Source organism: Hylobates moloch, unplaced genomic scaffold (assembly GCF_009828535.3).
Source record: "Hylobates moloch isolate HMO894 unplaced genomic scaffold, HMol_V3 SCAFFOLD_1, whole genome shotgun sequence".
Lineage (NCBI taxonomy): Eukaryota > Metazoa > Chordata > Mammalia > Primates > Hylobatidae > Hylobates > Hylobates moloch.
This window is the reverse complement of record NW_026652276.1, coordinates 55,665,168-55,687,886: the sequence shown is the minus strand read 5'-3', so window position 1 is coordinate 55,687,886 and position 22,719 is coordinate 55,665,168. Positions and strand designations below refer to the sequence as shown.

The 22,719-nt window shown below is 34.4% G+C and overlaps 1 protein-coding gene across 2 annotated transcripts in view; it reads left to right on the top strand.

Annotated features, from left to right (window-relative positions):
* The window catches only part of ITGAV (integrin subunit alpha V), an 89,215-nt gene extending 66,933 nt beyond the window's left edge, over positions 1-22,282 (top strand). For both annotated transcript variants that reach the window (XM_032755201.2, XM_032755202.2), the window contains 13 exons: positions 1,865-2,002; positions 6,885-6,952; positions 7,613-7,760; positions 8,270-8,362; positions 9,844-9,923; positions 10,298-10,378; positions 10,819-10,924; positions 11,900-12,058; positions 12,839-12,952; positions 18,653-18,766; positions 18,869-18,976; positions 19,861-19,983; positions 20,253-22,282. In XM_032755201.2, coding sequence (XP_032611092.1) covers positions 1,865-2,002; positions 6,885-6,952; positions 7,613-7,760; positions 8,270-8,362; positions 9,844-9,923; positions 10,298-10,378; positions 10,819-10,924; positions 11,900-12,058; positions 12,839-12,952; positions 18,653-18,766; positions 18,869-18,976; positions 19,861-19,983; positions 20,253-20,348 — 1,428 coding nt within the window. In that variant the 3' untranslated portion in view covers positions 20,349-22,282. The remainder of the gene's footprint in view (positions 1-1,864; positions 2,003-6,884; positions 6,953-7,612; positions 7,761-8,269; positions 8,363-9,843; positions 9,924-10,297; positions 10,379-10,818; positions 10,925-11,899; positions 12,059-12,838; positions 12,953-18,652; positions 18,767-18,868; positions 18,977-19,860; positions 19,984-20,252) is intronic.
* Positions 22,283-22,719: the final 437 nt, after the last annotated feature.

Genomic DNA, 22,719 nt, shown 5'->3' with positions numbered 1-22,719 from the left:
GAGGCCAAGAGTTTGAGACCAGCCTGGGTGAGACTCTATTTTATTTAAAGGAAAAAACAAAACAAGATAAAAACATCAGTAAATATTTAGACAACAACATAATTAATGAACTTAATTTAACCGACATATAGAATCTACACCTAACAATTAAAGGATATGAGAACTGACCATGCATAGGCCATAAAGGAAGTCTAAACAAATTTCAAAAAGTAATTTTATAGAATACATGCTATCACAGTGCAGTTGTTAGAAATCCATAACAAAAAGATCAACTGGGAATTGGGAAGTGTGATTTTTAAATAACTTATGGGTCAAAAACAAGATCATAATAGAAATTTACTTGCAATTGTATTACAATGAAAATATGACATCAAAATGTATAGGCTGTCACAACAGTAGAATGTAAAGATAAATGTATAGCCTTAAATGCTATTTAATTTAAATGGAAGTTAAGAAAAAATGAAGGTAAGAAGGAAACACCACAAAATTAAGAATTGAAATGGGACATCACAGATAAGGGAGGAATTAACAGAATATTATGAATAACCTTGGGCCAGGACATAGGAAAACTTTTAGGCAAAACATGGAAATTCTTAGAAAAACAATACAACTGTCATAAGAAGGAACAGAAAACCTAAATAATCCTCTAAACACTTAACAAATAGAATTGACAGTTAATCTTTACAAAACGACAAAGCCCAGATGGTTTTATAGGCAATATCTACCAAACATTCAAGAACAAGACTTCTCAATTTTAAATAGCTCTTTGAAAGAATAAAAAAACTAAAATATTTCAAAGTCAATCTGTGAAACTAGTTTAATTGGTTCCTGGACTGGTCGAGAATAGCACCAGAAGGGAGAATTTCATTCTAGTCTTACAATAGATGTAAACTTACTAAGCCATTATAAGCAAATAAGTCTTAGCAGTTTGTAAAAAAAGATACGTAAACCAAGTTGGATTTATCCTAGAGTGGGTTAATATTAAGTCTAAAAATGTAATTTACCACATGAATAGATTAAAGAAGAAATATGTGACTGTCTTATTTAAGTACAAAAAAGGTTTTAGAGTAAATTTTAAAAACTTCATGATTTAAGAAGCAAGACAAATACCCCAAATTATGACGAAGAAGAAATAGAATCTGACATTTAAACAAAGTCTGTCAATACCTATTAATTGGTCAAGATGTGAATTAAGAATTCTTATACATTGCTGACGGCAGTGTGAATTGTTTTGAAGACTTTGGAAAATAATGTGGTACTACAGAACTGACAAATATACTTGTCACTATGTATAAGAATAATCACAGCAATTTCTGTAATAGCAAACAAACAAAACCCATAAACAATCAAAATAGCCTTCGACAGAATGGATAAATGAATTGTAGTATATTTACATGATGAAATAGTACTCAACAGTACAAAATTAATGTAGGCTACATGCAATAGAATGGATGGATCTTAAGAGTGTAGGACAGAAAGCAAGTCACAGAAGACTACATGTAATCCTATTGAGAAGGAATGCAGAGGGAGGAAGAGAAAGAAGTAAGTGGGTAGCTTCAGCAGTATCAATAATGTTCTTATTATGTTGGGTGTGTGTGTTTGAGTGTTCATGTTGTTAACATGTCTCGTACTTTCGTGTGAATCAAATAGTGTATTGTAAAACAAAATTGACTAAAGATTCTTACTTGATAAGGATAATCTTCTTTTGGATATTCTATTTCTACATAAGTATAATTTTCCGGAGAATTTTGTTAGAATTGAAGGCTTAGGGATGAATACAGCTGGCTTTGTAATGTGCACTTATGGATTTCTCCAGATAGTTTAGGTTGATGTTATCATTAATTCAAAGCGTTTCCATTTCTAGGATGAATCCGAATTTAGAGACAAACTCACTCCAATTACTATTTTTATGGAATATCGGTTGGATTATAGAACAGCTGCTGATACAACAGGCTTGCAACCCATTCTTAACCAGTTCACGCCTGCTAACATTAGTCGACAGGTACTGTACTCAGTTTACCACTAATGTGATATTTTTTTTACAATTCGTGTTTTTAAATATTAGAGGAGATTTCCTTTATCATATTGATAGATGTTTAGTCAAAGTCAGAAGGTTAGGAATCTGAATTTTCTATTTTTTTTTCTTTTTGCTTTTTATTTTTTTGGGAATCTGAATTTTCAAGTCAGAGATATTTAAAGCCAGTCAACATGGAGATATACAGAGAAAGACAGGATCACATTTCATATACATGAAATAGGAAAGTAATTCAAGGAGAACGGCAAAGTGCCAGTCTGTTTACATAGTATTTTAGTATTTTGCTAAATATATTTGATATCTATGTTATCTTTGATATTTTAATTTTAAAAAGTGCATATATAGTAAATAAATAATTCTTTTCAGAAAACCAAAGAAAGCAACAAAATTTGATAGGTGGTATTCTAGTTTTAGAAAATCTTATGTGTAATGTATTTAAATATTGTTAATTCTAGTTACTATTTCTCCTTTTTAAATTACATGTTCATGTTTTTACATTAATATTTCTTCTTTCATAACTCTTTGCCCTAAATTTAGTTTGTCATTTTTTTTTTTTGTCTTTCTAAGATCCCATAAGCTCTTTTTTTTTTTGGTTTGTTTTCTGTATCTGTGACAATAGCAAAAGGCAAATTAAAATATTTTTTAAAGTCTTTTCTAATTTTTATATTTTAACAATTTCATATTTCATCCTGTACCTTAATAATCATAGTATATGTGCCATTTTCTAGTATTCATTAACATAGAACTTATAACCATACTTCTGTGTTTATATTCTTTACATCTTTTATTTTTAATGAATGCACAATAATGTTGATTAATAGTTTAATAATGACCATCTGAGCCTCTTAATGTCTGTCATTCAGTATTATACTTTCTTTAAAAGTTAATTGTTACTTGTCCCTTTATATTATGTGCTTTCATATATGGGTTATGGTTATTTTCTGTTTATAGTTTTATAATTTTTTAGAAATCTTTTATTATCATTGTTATCACTGCTTTTGATTAATTTTCCAAACTCTCCATCCAATTTCTTTAATGCCAATACCATATTAAAACCAACTGATCAAGTAGGCTAACTTTTGAAACACCTTGGAGGGCAAAAATAACTGCAGTAATATTTGACTTCCTTTTTTTCCCACCTATTCTCATTCTTCATTGTTTGAAAAAAATTTTTTTTGGTCTCCTCTGTGTCCTACATTTGTTCCATCAGTGACATTATTAACTTTTAGGTATGTTTCTTTCTGCATTCTTAGCTTTGTTATTCACTCTTGTTTTTATGTTAATTACTTACCCCACCATTTTTATCATTTCCTTTTCTCTAAAATGGATCCTTCTTTTCGCTGGTTACATTACAAACTCTTCTTTGCACTCTCTTTTTGCTGTCAAATAGAAATACAAAGTTTTAATTGTAATTTTAAATTTGTAATTTTTAATTTGCTGGTTAGCAACATTTTTTTAAAAGGTAGAAAAGGTATAGGTGAAATTTATTTTAAAAATATATCTATATTAGTTTTCTAGGGCTGTCATAACAAAGTACCACCGAATGGGTGGCTTAAACAACAGAAATTGGTTCTCTCCTAATTTTGGAGCCTAGAAGTCTGAGATCAAGAGTCAGCAGGGCTAATTTCTTCTGAGGCCTCTCTTCTTGGCTTGTAGACAGTCACCAGTCACCTTCTTGTGTCTTCACATGGTCTTCCTTTTGTGTGTGTGTCTGTGTCCTAATCTCTTTTTAAGCATCAGTCATTGGATTAGGGCCCACCTTAAAGACATTTTAACTTAATAACTTCTTGAAGGACCATATTGCCAAATACAGTTCCATTCTGAGATACTGGGGATTAAGGCTTCAACATACATATTTTGGGGGGACACAGTTCAGCCCTTAACGATATTTAAAATATTGTCATTTTTACATGGAATCAATTAAAAATTATCAGTGGAATATTTTGCATTCTGTTTCTTACTGTCTTCAAAATCCCGAATGTATTATATACTTTTAACACATCTAAATTCAAATATTTAGGTTTTATTAGAAATTTTTTTTGTATTTAGAATCCATATAATTCACAGTTGAAAAAGTAGATTCAAATACTCAAGTTGTTCTAAACATACTAAATGTTTTGCAGTAAGAGAATTAAGCATCAGCTTTTAACATTAATTAAAATTAAATAAAATTTAAAAATCAGTTCCTCAGTGACACTGAGCCCATTTCAAGTGCTCAGAAGCCACATGAGGCTTGCAAGTGGCTACTATATTGGACAATGCAGTTCTAGTGTTTCCCATTCTGCTCCCTAATCCTTTGGTGTTAGAGATTTAGTGTTTTCTGCAGAAAGAGTTGGGTTTTTTTCTCTCATTTTTTTTCATTCAAATACACATCAAGTTTTTTTTTTTTTTGAGACGGAATCTTGCTCTGTTGCCAGGTTGGAGTGCAGTGGCGCAATCTTGGCTCACTGCAACCTCCGTCTCCTGTGTTCAAGCGATTCCCCTGCCTCAGCCTCCTAAGTAGCTGGGACTACAGGAACCCACCACCACGCCCGGCTAATTTTTTGTATTTCAGGAGAGACGAGATTTCACCATGTTGTCCAGGACAGTCTCGATCTCCTGACCTCGTGATCCACCCACCTTGGCCTCCTAAAGTGCTGAGATTACAGGCATGAGCCACCGTGCCCGGCCTCAAATACATATTAATTTCTTAATTTGTGCAAGATATAACATATATAACTGTAGAGATTTAGTTGAGCATGGAAGACATTGCTTTTCCATCTCTGAAACTATCTTTCCTGACAGCATATTTAAATACTATGGCTGCTTCAGTGCCAGCTAAGTCCTTTTTTTCCCCTATAGAGTGATATTAGCCAAATATCTCTATATTACAGTTTTATTAATATTTTATACATATGTCTCATTGCAAACTTAAGATACTCATCTAACATTCTAACTGGGAATGTTATACCTTATCACTAGTTAATTTGTTATCTGCAAAGTCCACACTTTCTTCCTGATCTAATCAAGCCTTGATTTATATTTGGCATAATGTAAAGAATCACCATATAGTTCTTCTAATCGTCCTTTTTAAAAAAGGCTTATAGCAACTGCTTATATCTAGGTAATTGAATTAATTCACATATATTTTTGTGTTTCCTTCAAATTAAAACGACAATTAAGAATCTTTGTCCAATATAGTAGCCACTTGCAAGCCTCATATGGCTTCTGAGCACTTGAAATGGGCTCAGTGTCACTGAGGAACTGATTTTTAAATTTTATTTAATTTTAATTAATGTTAAAAGCTGATGCTTAATTCTCTTACTGCAAAACTTTTAGTAAGTTTAGAACAACTTGAGTATTTGAATCTACTTTTTCAACTGTGAATTATATGAATTCTAAATACAAAGAAAATTTCTTTCTTTTTTTTTTTTTTGAGACGGAGTCTCACACTGTTGCCCAGGCTGGACTGCAATGGCGTGATCTCGGCTCACTGCAAGCTCCGCCTCTCGGGCTCACACCATTCTCCTGCCTCAGCCTCCTGAGTAGCTGGGACTACAGGTGCCCGCCACCGCGCCCGGCTAATTTTTTGTATTTTTAGTAGAGACGGGGTTTTACCGTGTTAGTCAGGATGGTCTCGATCTCCTGACCTCGTCATCCGCTCGCCTCGGCCTCCCAAAGTGCTGGGATTACAGGTGTGAGCCACCGTGCCTGGCCTACAAAGAAAATTTCTAATAAAACCTAAATATTTGAATTTAGATGTGCTAAAAGTATATAATACATTCTGGATTTGGAAGACAGTAAGAAATAGAATGCAAAATATTCCACTGATAATTTTTAAGTGATTCCATGTAAAAATGACAATATTTTAAATATTGTTAAGGGCTGAACTGAGTTCCCCCAAAATGTGTATGTTGAAGCCTTAATTCCGAACATTCTTTGTGACTTGGAAGTTTACAATCATCATCCTTTTTTTAAAGGACTCTATTATTCTTTTCCTTTAAATCCTTTTCTCTCTTCTTTTTGTCTGCTTCTGTGCTTGAAGCCCTTTGGATGTTACCAATAGACAAAGCAAAAATGGCCTCATCTTTATTTTCCATTCTTTTCTTAATTTTTATGTTTCTTCTTTCACATCCTATCCAGCTCCTCTGCTTTTTTCCCACTGTTTGTCTCTTTTGGGTGTTTCCATTTTGCTCTAGCTGGAACATTCTCCTGGCCAGATCTAGTGGGGAAAAAGTTCAGGTCTTTGCTTTTTTCACCTACCCTGATTGGCTAACTATAATGCTTCAAGTTCCTTTTCCTTCATCTTTTTCCAAATGACCATGCAATGCTGGACTCATTTTATCCAGTTTGTTTTGCCCCTTGGTCTCTCTGCCTGTCTGAATTGCTGCTGAATATCTACAGCTCCTTATTCTTTTATCCTCTGCAGCCCTATTTCCTGATATTGGTAGAGGCACAGTCCATAATGAGAAACTCTAGAAGGGAGTCTATTTTGCCCAACATCTCACAACTTAACTAGCAGCAGGGTAAAAATGAACCCTCATTTCTTGACTATTACTTTCTCTTCTACACCAGTCTTCTTTCAAAGATGGTAACAGCTTAATCTGAGATAAAACTGAAAGGTTCCAAGGAAATGTATTATATTCCTATGAATCTTTTTCTTCTTTCTCATTCTTGACTGGCTACACTGACCTGTTTAAAAATAAGTGGCCATGGTCTCTTCTGCATTCAGGTATACAAACAAGCTGATGAGTATATGAAAATATATACATGTGTACATATAGGCATAACCACATAGATATTGATAAACACTGCTTATGCCACCTGCATTGGTATTTTTCATGTAGAAAAATAAAATGTGTTTTTCTAGGCTCACATTCTACTTGACTGTGGTGAAGACAATGTCTGTAAACCCAAGCTGGAAGTTTCTGTAGATAGGTAAGTTTTGCTTGAAATAATAATGTAGTAAGAAATTTAAATGGAAGGGCACATTTTTCTATTCAAAGGACTAACATATTTTAACGAGAATTAGTTATACTGGAGAGTAATGCGTGATTTTCTATAATACTAAAACTATCAATATTGAGCTTCTGAAGAAAATATCCACTGTGTTTTTCACTAGTTACCTGGGTTGAAAGAGTTATTACCATTCAACTTTGGGTAATATCACAAAGTAATATTGTATCATTTTAAAGATACACTTCATGGTAAACATTCTTTGAACTCAAGGAATATCCTTACCATTTTGTAAGGCATATGAATTATAAAGAATATTGTGAGAATTCTGACACATGTTTAATTTAGCTTTTAGAAAAATATTGGGGAATTACAAAGTACATATAATTCACTTCAGTAATAGATATGAATGATAGTGATATATTAGTAGCATCAATGTTTATTTTTATTGAGAGACGCATTGGATTTTCACCCAGTGTGCTATTTTCTGTTTCCTGTCAAGCTGTGAAGTAGTCTTAAAATATCTTGAGACACTGTTGAACATGTCAGTGCTGTGTATTTATCTCTTGTTTCTTTGAACAGTCATACTTTCCCCATGTAGTCTTTTTTTTCTCAGTCTGGATTTGTATTGTTAACTTGTAGTGATCAAAAGAAGATCTATATTGGGGATGACAACCCTCTGACATTGATTGTTAAGGCTCAGAATCAAGGAGAAGGTGCCTATGAAGCTGAGCTCATCGTTTCCATTCCACTGCAGGCTGATTTCATCGGGGTTGTCCGAAACAGTGAAGTAAGCAGGCTGCCTCTTTAAAAATTGAAATGCACTCACAGATCTTATTAACATTAATGAGCTGTTCCCCTATTTAGTGAAGCACAAGCTTAGCTGTTCTACCTAAGGCTAAATTGCTAGACAATGGAGTGCCTATCTTACATAATTCCTTTTAAGCCTAATACTTTGCATAATGCATTGATATGACATTTTTAGAATTGCAAGCTAAGTGCCTGGAAACGAGGTTAGATAGATAAAGTGTGTAAGCCTGTCCATCAAATTATTTGTCAGAGGCTATATGGTTATGTATGGTAGTCCTCTAGGGATCTTTCAGAAACACTTCTGCCTTTCCATGTGGCAATTGTACCCAATTCTGGCTTTTTCCTTACCTCCTGGTTTGCTCAACTAGATTTATTTGCTTAGGACAAGAAACTGAAATATCCAACTGCATGATACTTTATTTCTTTTCATATCCATTTTTATTTTTTATTATTTATTTATTTATTTATTCATTTTTTTGTCTATCAAAGGCCTTAGCAAGACTTTCCTGTGCATTTAAGACAGAAAACCAAACTCGCCAGGTGGTATGTGACCTTGGAAACCCAATGAAGGCTGGAACTCAAGTAAGACAATTTAATTAAATGGATTTTTCTACCTGGCAAATAGAAAAGCATATTGTTCTCTGGGCTCATGGTAATTTTTAAAAACAAACACTTCAAAACAATGTCATTAAATTGGTTTCGATATAATAGTTAAATGATTAGCAGAGTTTTGCTTAGTTTTAACTAAGATATGAAAACAATTGGTTGTACTCCTACACGGTTTGCAATCAGCTGCTCTTTATGCCTCCTTCACTTTAGCAAATGGATGAGAACATGGTTTAAACTAAGGACTGAAATAATAATTTTTGCTATTTTACACTGATGCCTTAATGGATCCTGAAAAGCTACTCTGGCAACTACCAAGACTGTCAATCCTAGGTGAGCTAGATTCCATCACAGGCCCCACACAGAGGATCAAAGCAAAGGTCAGTTCAGGCTCCCCTTCAGATGGTGGAGCAGGGTGCCCAGGAGTTTGAAAAGAAGCAGCCAATGGCTTGCTTTCCGAATCCTCTAAAAAGTAAACAAAATATACCTTGTAGAATTTCTAGTCGCAAGGGCAAAATGGCAGTATATGCTGTGTGACTTTTTCAATAGAATTTATTTAATGACATATTGATACTGGTACTTTGAAGATCTGTAGTAATACAGGTCTAAATATTCCATATTTCTTTAGTATGTTTTCTATTACAAGTCATTAGTGTTTCTAGATGTACGGTATCTTAGGGATGAGAACTTGAACAAATTACCCTAAGTTCAGTTTTTCACATGTATTCAATGTTTTATTAACAATGAGCATGCCTTTTATTTTCTCATATTCTCATTCTCTCTAGCTTTCTGGTTATTATATAGTTTCTGCTTATTCCAAGTAGCCAGTTCCAGGTTTTGTGGAGTGGGAAGCAGTACCCAGGAAGTACTGTTTTTAAATGTCATTTATATGATCCCCAAGAAGACTTCTTTTTTGTACCTGGTGGTTCAATTGTTTTATTTAAAATCTACCAATTTTCTGCCTGCAGGAATTAGGATATTTGGTGTTGGGAGTGTTATGAGAGGTGTGTGGAGAAATTCTGGTTGTGGCCCTACTCATGCCTTCTTTAGCCAGGTTCCCTTACTCTAGTAAACCATCCATTTCTTCTTTCCTGGCCTGTGAACACAGCACATACTTTGGTTGTTAGCTTCGTGTTATCAAAGTTTTGTACCCAGTTGCTAGACTTTCACTGGATCAACAAACATTTAGTTTTGCACTTTTTAGAAAGATGGTTAGTATTATAAGGAGGTATAATTATGATTAATAATTGTTGTTAAATAGGCTCTCTTATGGATTGGCCCAGGTATATTATGTAAAATAGGTTTGATAGAAAATAAGATTTAATTATCTTTGTTCAGTATTATTGTAAGCTCAGAAAAACCCCATTTTAGAACATTATTTTTTATTTAGACATTGAATTTGAAATTTTGCTAATTAGACATTGACTAGCATTACTATCTTTTCCTCTCTCCTTCAGCTCTTAGCTGGTCTTCGTTTCAGTGTGCATCAGCAGTCAGAGATGGATACTTCTGTGAAATTTGACTTACAAATCCAAAGGTATGAAAACAACTTATATTCACTTATAACTATCAAATAAATATTATTTGTTGTAAATATACTATGTAATATACTTTAAACATAAAGTAGCACAGATTAAATTTTATTGCTTGATTATAGCATTTTAAAATCAATATTTACATTATAAGAATAAATTTTATTGTCAGATTTGAGTTTGTAAAACAAAATTTAAAATCCAGAAATAAAATGTTCATCTTCTTGGAATTAAATGTTAATGAAAATAACTATTTTGAGGTATAAGCTTCACACTTGTTTCTTTTGTTTGTTAATTTTTAGTTTCACTGGGTTTGCCTCTGTATGTTTTTGGTGGTTATGCATAATTCATTTTTGGTTTTTTTTTTTTTCTTTTTCAGCTCAAATCTATTTGACAAAGTAAGCCCAGTTGTATCTCACAAAGTTGACCTTGCTGTTTTAGCTGCAGTTGAGATAAGAGGGTCAGTATGAATACTTAGTTGAGTATCTCATTCTTATGATTGCTTTTTAAAGGTAACTATCAGGCCTTAGCCTCTTCTGGACAGTAGACCCTACTTGTTTAGTGGTGGTTTTACTAGGGCATTAGCTTCTGTAGAAATAAAATCCTAGGTATGTTCCAATCCCCCAATACTGGGTGATCCTCAAAAGGAACAAGACATGGCAACAACATGCACAAAATAATTTTATTGAACTTTTACACAAATTGTCGATTCAGCTGTTACATGTACATTTCATAAGAGCAGTTTTTGTGCATGTGTGTGTTCATTAGTTTTCTTTTAAAGTATTTTTTAAAATTAGATCTAATTTTATTTATTTGAGTAATGAATACGGGGTACTTTTGAAAATGAACTGACTATATCATTTTGATATTCATGGTAGGTTTTCTTTGGTCATTGTTTAGAGTCTCAAGTCCTGATCATATCTTTCTTCCGATTCCAAACTGGGAGCACAAGGAGAACCCTGAGACTGAAGAAGATGTTGGGCCAGTTGTTCAGCACATCTATGAGGTTTGCAGTTGTTAGATTTTACTCAAACCTAGTGAGTGAGCCAATGAAGAGAGGAACAACTAAGCTACCTTTAAAAAAAAAAATTCTATGTAATTTTTATGTAAACTCTACATTGGTTAAGTATGTGTCAGATTTCTTTGAATATTTTCCCTGTACATAAATTCATTTTTATTTGACAAATAGCTTTGTTTAAATAAAGCAGTTTATATAATTTGTTGCTTAAAATCAATTAGTTCTACTTGAATAAAAGAAATGTCATTGGTACTTTCTCACGGGCGTTTTGTAGTTCTGGCTAAAAATTGAAAATACCTATGGCAAATAACCAAAACTGTTTCTATAGGAAGAAATTTTCTTTGTCATCCTTCATTAATAACTTTTAAATATTTTGTGTTTTGTTTATACATACATACATATATATATATATGTGTTTGTTTTTTTTTTTTTTTTTTTTTTTTTTAGGTGGAGTCTTGCTGTGTCGCCCAGGCTGGAGTGCAGTGGCGCGATCTCAGCTCACTGCAAACTCCACCTCCCGGGTTCAAGCGATTCTCCTGCCTCAGCTTGCTGAGTAGCCGGGATTACATGTGTGCGCCACCATGCCCAGCTAATTTTTGTATTTTTAGTAGGGACAGGGTTTCACCGACAGGTTTCACCACGTTGGCCAGGCTGAACATGAACTCCTGACCTCAAGGGATTCGCCCGCCTCTGCGTCCCAAAGTGCTGGGATTACAGGCATGAGCCACTGTGCCCAGCCTTGTTTATATTTTTATCCTGACACATATTACTCTGTGTTAGAGACAAATGTTGAGTTTGATCATTTTTTGCATAAAAATGGTCACATTGTAATTAGAGGTTAACTGTGGAAACTGCTATTATTCAAAACCTATTGCTAACATGATTTCTAAAGTTGATGTAGGGGAAGGATTATGGAATAGATTTTTGCCCAAGGTGTAGATGCATTTTCTTTTTTCTCCTTAGCTGAGAAACAATGGTCCAAGTTCATTCAGCAAGGCAATGCTCCATCTTCAGTGGCCTTACAAATATAATAACAACACTCTGTTGTATATCCTTCATTATGATATTGATGGACCAATGAACTGCACTTCAGATATGGAGATCAACCCTTTGAGAATTAAGGTAATATGCTTAATAGCAGCTCTTCATTACAATGATATTTCATTGCCTTCTTTCTAAACCTATAAAAGAAATTCATAAAATAAAACAACTATTTTAATATAAAACCCACTCTGCAAAAAATGGTTTAGTTCATAAGCAGTACACTTAGGATAAGTTCATTTGTATAATGGGTAAGAATTGATTCTGTGACATCCTAGTGAACCACATCTTCATGGAGTGCTTACTGAGCCTCATGAGATGTCTTTCAGTGACTCAGTTTGACCTTGGCTCCATCACATTGTTGTTTGTTCAAGGCATAATATCACATCAAGGGTGTTTTGTTGTTAAAATGTCTACCTTTGGGATAAGCTATACCATTTTACTCATGATTCTCTTGACTTTTGGATATAGTCATCTCCATCACAGATTTGCACTAGACACTATTATACAATATGGTCTAAGGAAATGTAAAGAAACAAAATAAAAGATATACCCATGATTGACATCACAAATGTACTGTGGAATTTCAGGCCATTTCTGTGTGTTTCATCAGTTTCCACTCTAGCTAAACAAGGGCTGAAAATAATGGTTAGGGAGAAGCTAACTTTTTTGGTACATATTAAAGACTCTAATCTTTATTTTCTGTCCTTACTGCTCACCATATACTCAGTGGTAAATATTCTGTCATACTAAATTTTCATTCACTGTTTTTTAATCATATCTAAGAGTTTATATCAAAATGCTGATATAAAATGTTTTTCATTATCATTTACCACCATTTTGTTAATGTGATTGCATTAGATCTCATCTTTACAAACAACTGAAAAGAATGACACGGTTGCTGGGCAAGGTGAGCGGGACCATCTCATCACTAAGCGGGATCTTGCCCTCAGTGAAGGAGATATTCACACTTTGGTAAGTGCCATTCCAAATATGTGCACCATAGACATTTAAAAATATGTGACTATAGAACTGATGCCAAAGAACATTTCAAAAATAACAACAGCTGTGCTTGAACAACTACATTTATTTTTATACCATGCATTCCTCTTACTTTCCTTTTTCCTAGTCAGATTAATGCCATATTTTCTTCAAATGATCTATTTTTGTAGATAGCTAATAAAACTAGTTTATGTCCCAACTTGATTTTCCTACTCTAGTTCTTTAACTGTCCTCTTTCTTGGCCTCCTCCTAATCTCTGAGGCTTTAGTACAATACTAAAAATTCCAGAAGGTCCCAACAAAAATACATTGGAATAATAATTAGCACTTGATTAACCTTTGTTGAGTTAGTCTATATAATGGCTATAATGTTTTTAAAGGCAATTGCCTTTTTTTTTTTCTTTTAGTTAACAAATCTCCAGATCTCTAGTAGAGAACCTGGTATAGTGTTTTTTGTTTGTTTGTTTTTTGACACAGAGCCTCACTTTGTCACCCAGGCTGGAGTGCAATGACACAAACACAGCTCACTGAGGCCTTGACCTCCCAGGCTCAAGCAATCCTCCCCTCTCAGTCCCCCAAGTAGCTAGGACTATCGGTGCTCACCCCCATGCCCAGTTAAGTTTTGTATTTTTTTGTTGAGATGAGGTTTCATCATATTGCCCAGCTTGGTCTCGAATTCCTGAGCTCAAGTGATCTGCCCACCTCAGCCTCCTAAAGTGCTGGGATGACAGGCATGAATCACCATGCCCAGCACTGTTTATGTTCAATAGTGATCACTAGTTATTTTTGCATCACCAAATTCTGTGGTTCTTGTTAATCCTCATCCATTCAATTGCCTAGTGGCTTTGGTTCACTTAATCACTTCCTTCTATTGACTCTCATGGCTGTAAATACCATGTGGTGTAGATGCTTCGATTCATATTTCCAGTCTGATCTTCTGCATTGAATTTCAGATTCCAATATCCAACTGCTTACTAGAAACTGCTTTTAAATATCTAATAGGAATCTCAAACAATTGTAAATATATACCCTTGGGTTTTCCCAAGTCCGCTCTTTCCATAAAGTTGTTAGTTGATTTTAGTAAATATCAACTTCATTCTCTAACACCTGGACCTCATGCTTGACTCCTCTCTTTCTCTCATATCTCACGTGTTGTATTTCAGCAAATTGTATCAATATTTTCTTTGAAAATACCTAGAATCTGGCCCCTTCTCACCAGTTTCATCACTGACACAACCTAACCCAGGCTACTTTCCCTTCTCGATTGGACTATTGCCAAACCCCTAGTTGGCCTCTGTATTTCTGCATTTCTCCCAACTATACTTTGTATGCTATAGAAGCCACAGTGATCCTTTTAAATATAGGTCAGGTTGTGTCACTCCAGTGCCTTCCCATCTAACTCAATGAGAAAGCAAGAGGCTACAATGACCTTTAAGCCCAACATCAACAGGCCCTTCCTGCCTCTCTGCTTGCATCTCCCCTCCTTACTATTCTTTCTCAAATTTTCCACCTTGCTTTCATTGAACAGATAGCCCCAAGCATGTTTATTCCTCCATGCTTTGAAAATTGCTCTTCCATCTGCATGGAATTCCTTGTCTAGATATCCTTGTGGCTTATTTTCCCATATCCTTCTTGTGTCCTTAAAAGTAAAATTATGTCAGAGAACTTCCCTGACCAACCCATGTGAAATAGAAACTGCCTTCTACTTCCCAAACCCACTTTTGATCTTGCACTTTCTGTCCTCCTTCAGAATCTGTTTTGAGACAAAACTTACACAAAATTAACCATTTTAATGATTTTAAAGTGTATAATTTAGTGTTTTTTAGTATAATTACAACATTGAACCACCATCACCACTATAATTGTAAACATTTTTGTCACCCCAAAAAGAAATGCTGTACTCATTAAGCAGTTTATCCACTCTCCCCTATCATCAGCCCCTGGTGACCACTAATCTGCATTCCTACTGATTTGCCTATTCTGGACATTTCATACATATATTATCATACAACATATGGCCTTTTGTGTCTTGCCTTCTTTTAACATGTTTTTCAGTTTTATTGAGTTTGAGACAGAGTCTTGCTGTGTCACCCAGGCTGGAGTCCAGTGGCACAATCTTGGCTCACTGCAAGCTCCACCTCCCGGGTTCACGCCATTCTCCTGCCTCAGCCTCCCGAGTAGCTAGGACTACAGGTGCCTGCCACCACACCTGGCTAATTTTTTTGTATTTTTAGTAGAGACGGGGTTTCACCGTGTTAGCCAGGATGCTTGATCTCCTGACCTCGTGATCTGCCCGCCTCAGCCTCCCAAAGTGCTAGGATTACAGCCCACCAGTACTTCATTTTTATGCCTGAATAACACTCCATTGTGTGGACATACCACCTTTTGTTTATCCATTCATCAGTTGATCAACATTTCGATTATTTCTACTTTTTGTCTATTTTGAATAGTGTTGCTATGAACATTCATGCATAAATTTCCATGTAAACATGTTTTTCAGTTTTATTGAGAATAAACATAAGAGTGCAATTGCTAGGTCATGTGGAAACTCTATGTTTAACTTTTGGAGGAACTGCCAAACTATTTTCCAAAATTGCTGCAGCATTTTGCAATCCCAACCAGCAATATATGAGGGTCGTATTTTCTCCACATCTTTGTCAACACTTATTATTTTCTGTTTTTGTTTGTTTTAAAATTTTTATAATCATCCTGGTTGGTGTGAAGAAGTAACTCATTGTGGTTTTGATATGCATTTCCCTGTAGACTGATGATATTCAGCATCTTTTCAGTTGTATATCTTTTTTAGACAAATGTCTATTCAAATTTTTTGCCCATTTTTAAATTGGGTTATTTGCCTTTTATTGTTGAGTTACAAAGAGTTCTTTATATATTCCGGATACTACCTTCATTAGATATATGATTGCACAGGTTTTGTCTCATTCTGTGTGAACTGTGTTTTTACTTTCTTGATGGTGTCCTTTAATGCACAAAAATTTTTAAATCTGAAGTTAAATTTATCTATGTATTCTTTTGTTGCTTGTATTTTTGTTGCCATATTTTTAAAACCATTGCCCAATACAAGGTCACGAAGATTTATACCTAGGCTTTTTGGTTTTATAAGTTTTACACTTACAGCTCTTACATTTACATCCCTGATTCATTTTGAGTTAATTTTTGTGTATGTGAGGTAGGGGTCCAGATTGATTCTTTTGTGTGTGGCTCTCCATTTGTCTGAGCAACGTTTGTTGAAGAAATTATTCTTTCCCCTTAAATGGTCTTGGCAGTCTTGTTGGAGATGAATTGATTATAAATATATGGATTTATTTCTAGACATTCAATTCTATTCAATTGACCTATATGTATATCCTTAATACAAATAACAAATTGTTTTGATTACCATAGCTCTGGAGTTCAGGTTTTGAAATAGGGAAATATGAATACATTTTCTTCCTTTTAAGATTATTTTGGTTATTTAGAGTCCCTTGCAATTCCATGTGGATTTTAGGATCAGCTTGTCCATTTCTGCAAACAAGGTAGTTGGAATTTTGGTAGCAATTTTCTTGAGCCTGTCTCAATCTGGGGAGTATTGCTATCTTAACATTACATATTTTAGTTCATGAACATGGTATGTCTTTCTGTTTATTCTACAATTTTTTCAACAATATTTTGTCACTTTTAGTGTACTTGTCTTGCACATCCTTGGTTACATGATTTCTGTGTATTCTTTTCAATGCTTTTTATTATTATTTTTTTCTTTTTTTTTGAGGAGTTTTTGCTCTTGTTGTCCAGGCTGGAGTGCAATGATGTGATCTCAACTCATTGCAGCCTCTGCCTCCCAGGCTCAAGCAATTCTCCTGCCTTAGCCTACTGAGTAGCTGGGATTACAGGCACCCGCCACCAGGCCCGGCTAATTTTTTGTATTTTTTTAGTAGAGACAGGTTTCACCATGTTGGTCAGTCTGGGCTCGAACTCCTGACCTCAGGTGATCCACCCACCTTGGCCTCCCAAAAGTTCTGGAATTACAAGTGTGAGCCACCGCACCTGGTCTATTTTTATTTTTATTTTTTAGAGACAGGGTTTTATTTTCTCATCCATGCTGGAGGACAGTAGCATAGTTATAGCTTACTGCAACCTCGAAATCCTGGGCTCAAGCATTCCTCCTGCCTCAGCCTCCTGAATAGCTAGGGACTATAGGTGCACCCACCACACCTGGCTAATTTTTAAATTTCATTTTTGTAGAGATAGAATCTCACTATGTTGCCTAGGCTGGTCTTGAACTACTGGCCTCAAGTGACTTTCCCACCTTGGTTTCCTAAAGTGTTGGAGTTAACGTGTGAGCCACTGCTCTTGACCTCAATGCTGTTTTAAAGGAAGTTTGTTTTCTTGATTTCTCTTTTGGATTTCTTATTGATAGTATACTGAAATATGACTCATATTTGCATATTGATCTTGTGTCCTGTACCTTTTCTGTACTTGTTTTTTTAGCTTAAATAGTTTTAATATGGATTATTGAGTGTTTTCTATATGTAAGATCCTGTCATCTACAAAGAGATAGCTTTACTTTATCATTTCTAATCTGGATTTTTTTTTTCTTTTTTAAGAAAGAGTCTAGCTCTGTCACCCAGGCTGGAGTGCAGTGGCATGATCTTGGCTTAGTGCAACTTCTGCCTCCCAGGTTCAAGCAATTCTCCTGCCTCAGCCTCCCAGGTAGCTGGGATTACAGGTGCCCACCATCACACCTGGCTGATTTTTGTATTTTGAGTAGAGATGGGGTTTCACCATGTTGGCCAGGCTGGTCTCGAACTCCTGACTTCAAGCGATAATGCCTGCCTCAGCCTCCCAAAGTGCTTGGATTACAGGAGTGAGCCACTGCATCTGGCCTTAATTTTTCTTACCTAATTGCACTGGCTAGAACCTTCCGTACAATATTGAGTAGAAATGGCTTGATTTCTATTGTCTTATTCCTGACCTTAGAGAGAAAGAAGTATGAAGTAAGATATTAGCTGTGGGCTTTTTATCAATGCCCTTTCTCAGGTCAAGGAAACTCTTTTCTACTCCTAATCATCAACAAATGGTACCACTACTGGATAGCATTGTCGTGAGGTGTATATATGTGATATGTCTAATAAAGTGTGATCAGCATATAGAAGGTGGTGAATATTTATTTCTTTTGGCTGCCAACCTTGAAGTTACTGATTAAAACATTAAATGTGTCAGAGGCCATCAGCATGCGATTTGATTTCTGTAGGCCCTCCATGGAATAACCATTAAAAATTCTGTTTTCTTTCCCACGGGGATGTTGAGATCTGGTTATTATATCTTACAAATATCACCATGTTCTGGGTTTGCCTAAAGAATACTGAGTTCTAGTCATAGAATGAATCTTTTAATATTGTGGATCTTATCTTCCTATAACAAATCACAATAAAACCAACCCTTTCATTTACAAGGAACTACATGTGTGGCAAAAGAAGAAAAAGAAAAGAAACATACCAACCCCTTCACAATAAAAAGCATTCATAGACTCAACTATTAGCTTGTTTATTTTCAAGACAAAAGAATCTGGATAATCTCTTTGGCCATCACACAAAAAGAAAAAAAAATGGCGAATTTTCAAATGTTGAAGAGATGATAGAATGACCTTTTCTTATAAGTAAAGGATTTGTTTTGGCAGGGTTGTGGAGTCGCTCAGTGCTTGAAGATTGTCTGCCAAGTTGGGAGATTAGACAGAGGAAAGAGTGCAATCTTGTACGTAAAGTCGTTACTGTGGACTGAGACTTTTATGAATGTAAGTAGGCAGGTGCAGCATTTAGCAAACATACCCAGTGTTTTCAAATAAATATAAAAGACCTGATATCTGGGAAATCATCTAATTGTTATTTCCAAACAGAAAGAAAATCAGAATCATTCCTATTCTCTGAAGTCATCTGCTTCATTTAATGTCATAGAGTTTCCTTATAAGAATCTTCCAATTGAGGATATCACCAACTCCACATTGGTAAGTCATTGGTTTAGGCGAATAGAATAAATTTACTCAATTCAAATGCTGTACATGCTTTTATTTTGTTTTTTAAAAAACGACAGCTTAACTCTTTTGATAATTTAAACTAATGAAGTTATGTGATAGCATTATAACCTAGTTTAATATTATCATTTTACTCCTCTACCCTGGAATGATTAAAGCTAGACCTTTTAGTTTAGTATCTTGTCCAGTGTAAGAGATTTCTTAGTATATAGTAAATTATATTGGGGAAATTTTAGGAACTTTCCTCTAGAAAGTTAGAAAGTTGGAAATTAACTGCAACAAATGAGGCATTTTGAAGATATTTAAGGAGTAAAAATGGGATCAGCACATGATAAACTGGATTGGATTATTTAAAAATCATTTCAAGCTGAGTGTGGTGCCTCACACCTGTAATCCCAGCATTTTGGGAGGCTGAGACAGGTGGATCATTTGAGGCCAGGATTTCAAGACCAGACTGGCCAACATGGTGAAACCCCTTCTCTATGAAAAATACAGAAAAATTAGCTGAGTATGGTGGCGCAGGCCTGTAATTCCAGCTACTGGGGAGGCTGAAGCATGGAGGTTGCAGTGAGCTGAGTTCATGCCCCTGCATTCCAGCTTGGGGTACATACAGGGTGAGACTGTGTCAAAAAAAGAAAAAAAAATCATTTCAGATGCAATCAGAAGTCAGCCTATCATTGGGAGTTTCATGTGTGTATGTGCATGCTCTTGATATCAAATGTGAAACCACTAAATTATCATATGCAGGAAAAGAATATACTGTGAATTCCATTAAAATAAAATACAATATTTACTCAGATATTTGTTGATTAAGTCAATGGACTGTTTTAAAAACTAAAAGCTTTTTTCCTTGATAGGTTACCACTAATGTCACCTGGGGCATTCAGCCAGCGCCCATGCCTGTGCCTGTGTGGGTGATCATTTTAGCAGTTCTAGCAGGATTGTTGCTACTGGCCGTTTTGGTATTTGTAATGTACAGGGTGAGTAACGGACTTAGAAAGAGAGAAAGAAGGAGAGATGGAAAGCAGAAGAAAAGGGAAAGGGAAGAAGGAAAAGAAGAATGAAAAGTAAGGGAAGGAAGAAAGGGACTGTAATGATGATACTTGATGAGCATTACTTATTATATGAGGGAAGATAAATTGTGTGAAATACAATTTAAATGTTCTTAGTGGTAATATAGTCACTCAAAAAATACTTTTCGTATTCTACACTGATGTGACAGTAATAATGGTTTTTCTTTAACTGACAGATGGGCTTTTTTAAACGGGTCCGGCCACCTCAAGAAGAACAAGAAAGAGAACAGCTTCAACCTCATGAAAATGGTGAAGGAAACTCAGAAACTTAACTGCAGTTTTTAAGTTATGCTACATCTTGACCCACTAGAATTAGCAACTTCATTATAGATTTAAACTTTCTTCATGAGGAGTAAAAATCCAAGGCTTTACTGCTGATAGTGCTAATTGGCATTAACCACAAAATGAGAATTATATTTGTCAACCTTGTCCTTATAAATAAGTTCAGACATACATTTAATAACAGAGGGTGACTTGTGTTTTTAGGTATTTAAATAATAAAATTTCAAGGGATAGTTTTCATTCAATGTATATAAGACAGGTAGTGCCTGATTTACTACTTTATATAAAATAGTACCTCCTTCAGTTACTGTTTCTGATTTAATGTACGGAACTTTATTTGTTGTTGTTGTTGTTGTTGTTGTTGTTGTTGTTGTTTTAAAGCAGTCCAAATTTGGACCTTAGCAATCATGTCTTTTGTATAGGTACTTAATGTTAACACATATTACACTACAGTTTACTTTTCAGGATACTAAAGACTTTATAACTGCATGAACTTGGATTTTTTTAATCACTTATATGGTAGAATTTTATAAACACATACGTGATACCATCAAAATTCTTGCTTTGAATAACAAAGGTACAATATTTTGTTTTAATATGAAAATCTGGTAGATCCTATTACACTTTTGTTTATATTAAATCCACAATATTTTATTACATCTTTAACTTGTATAAATTTTATGTCAAATCCTTCAAGCCAACCTATACTAAAAATTAGTTCCATAATCACAAATGCCTCTTTTGTGTAATTGTTTAATTTCACCCGAATATCATAATGCTTAAAGCCATATGGAGTTGGAAATTATTTCCAAAGCATATTTATTCCATTGTTTTAGTCTGGCTATTTACAGTACAAAAAAAGCATTTTTATTAAAATACTGTGTAGTTCTTTGAGATTGTTGCTTATGCATGTAGTAAGTATTACATTCTTAGAGTAGAGCAGAGTTTTTAGTTAGTACTAATTTATTTTCCTCCATTCATGTACTTTTCGTTATATTTCCAAAACTGTTACTGAGAATGGGTCAAGATCAATGAGAAATCTTTACAGTTGACAGGAACCTGGACCCCTTACCCCAACCTTATGAGTAATGCTTGGAATAAAAACTCTTAAGGCAACTCGCTGATTTACTTCTAGCAATAGCATGATGTTACGGGAATATTACCTCTGTTTAAGCAAGGTAATGTGTAAAATCAGTCTCAGCTATCAGAATAACTTCTAAAAGGTATTTTTATAAGCAGTTCAAGTTATTGAAAACCTTTTAAAGCTTTCTGAAGTTTGTTAGTATAAATTACTTTTCTAGGATTATTAATAAAAGCCACATAGGTGGCAAGTTGTAGTTTTATATGGCTCTGTAGAGTGGTGAACCTTCTAGAGGAATATATGATTTATTCACAGTTCCTCAAGGCCTGGGGATGATGATCAGTTATACCTATTTTTGTGCAATTACATCATGTTGTGCATTAGAAATGGAGAGTTTAATAGCTCTTTAACTGCTGTCCTCATTAGTAATGATAAATATTTCCCTTAAATAATTGACTATTTTGCTGTGTTTTAAAAATGATTGAAATTTATCTTGCCATATCTCATAATTTCATGCACAAGTTGACTGAGCTAATCTTGAGAATATATTCGTCAAATAGGAGCACATTTAGTTGAGGTATACAAGGTAGGACTCTAGACAAGACTCTCTATTTTAGCTTTAGTGAATTTCAAAAGTAATGGGTCTTGGAGTATAGATTTTTATTAGTAGCTTGAAAGAGCTTAATCATATGCAGTAAGTATTTTTATTACCAATAAATTTAAAATTTTTTAAGAAAAATATTTTTATCCTAGGGCCAAGTGTTGCCTGCCACCAATCAGTAAGTTAATCTATAGCAAAATTTACCTTAACAGTTTTACCACCTAGTAACAGTCATTTCTGAAAATATGTTGGATAGAAAGTCACACTTTGACAAAAGTATTAGAATTTGCTTTTCTGCCATCTATTCCTTTTATGGCATCTATCTTGAAAGTAATCTTGTATTGGAGATTGAAAGATGCTGTAATTTGGAAATTAACATGATTTCTTAAATTACCTTTATGAAATATAGTTTTGTATAATAGCATAGATTTTCCTTCAAAAAATGAACATTTATATATCTACAAAAATATGGAAAAGTGTAATTTGAAAGCCTACTTTCTGAAGAAAATGATGGGATTTTTTTTATCATGATTAAATATCAAAAAATTGCCCTATGAAAACTTTAAATCTCTAAAACATTTGAAATACTACCTACCATATTTGTGATTTATTGAGAGTAAAAATCCATTTTGAAATGTAAAATTCTTATGATCTGATTCAGTTTTAAGAAAACATGAAC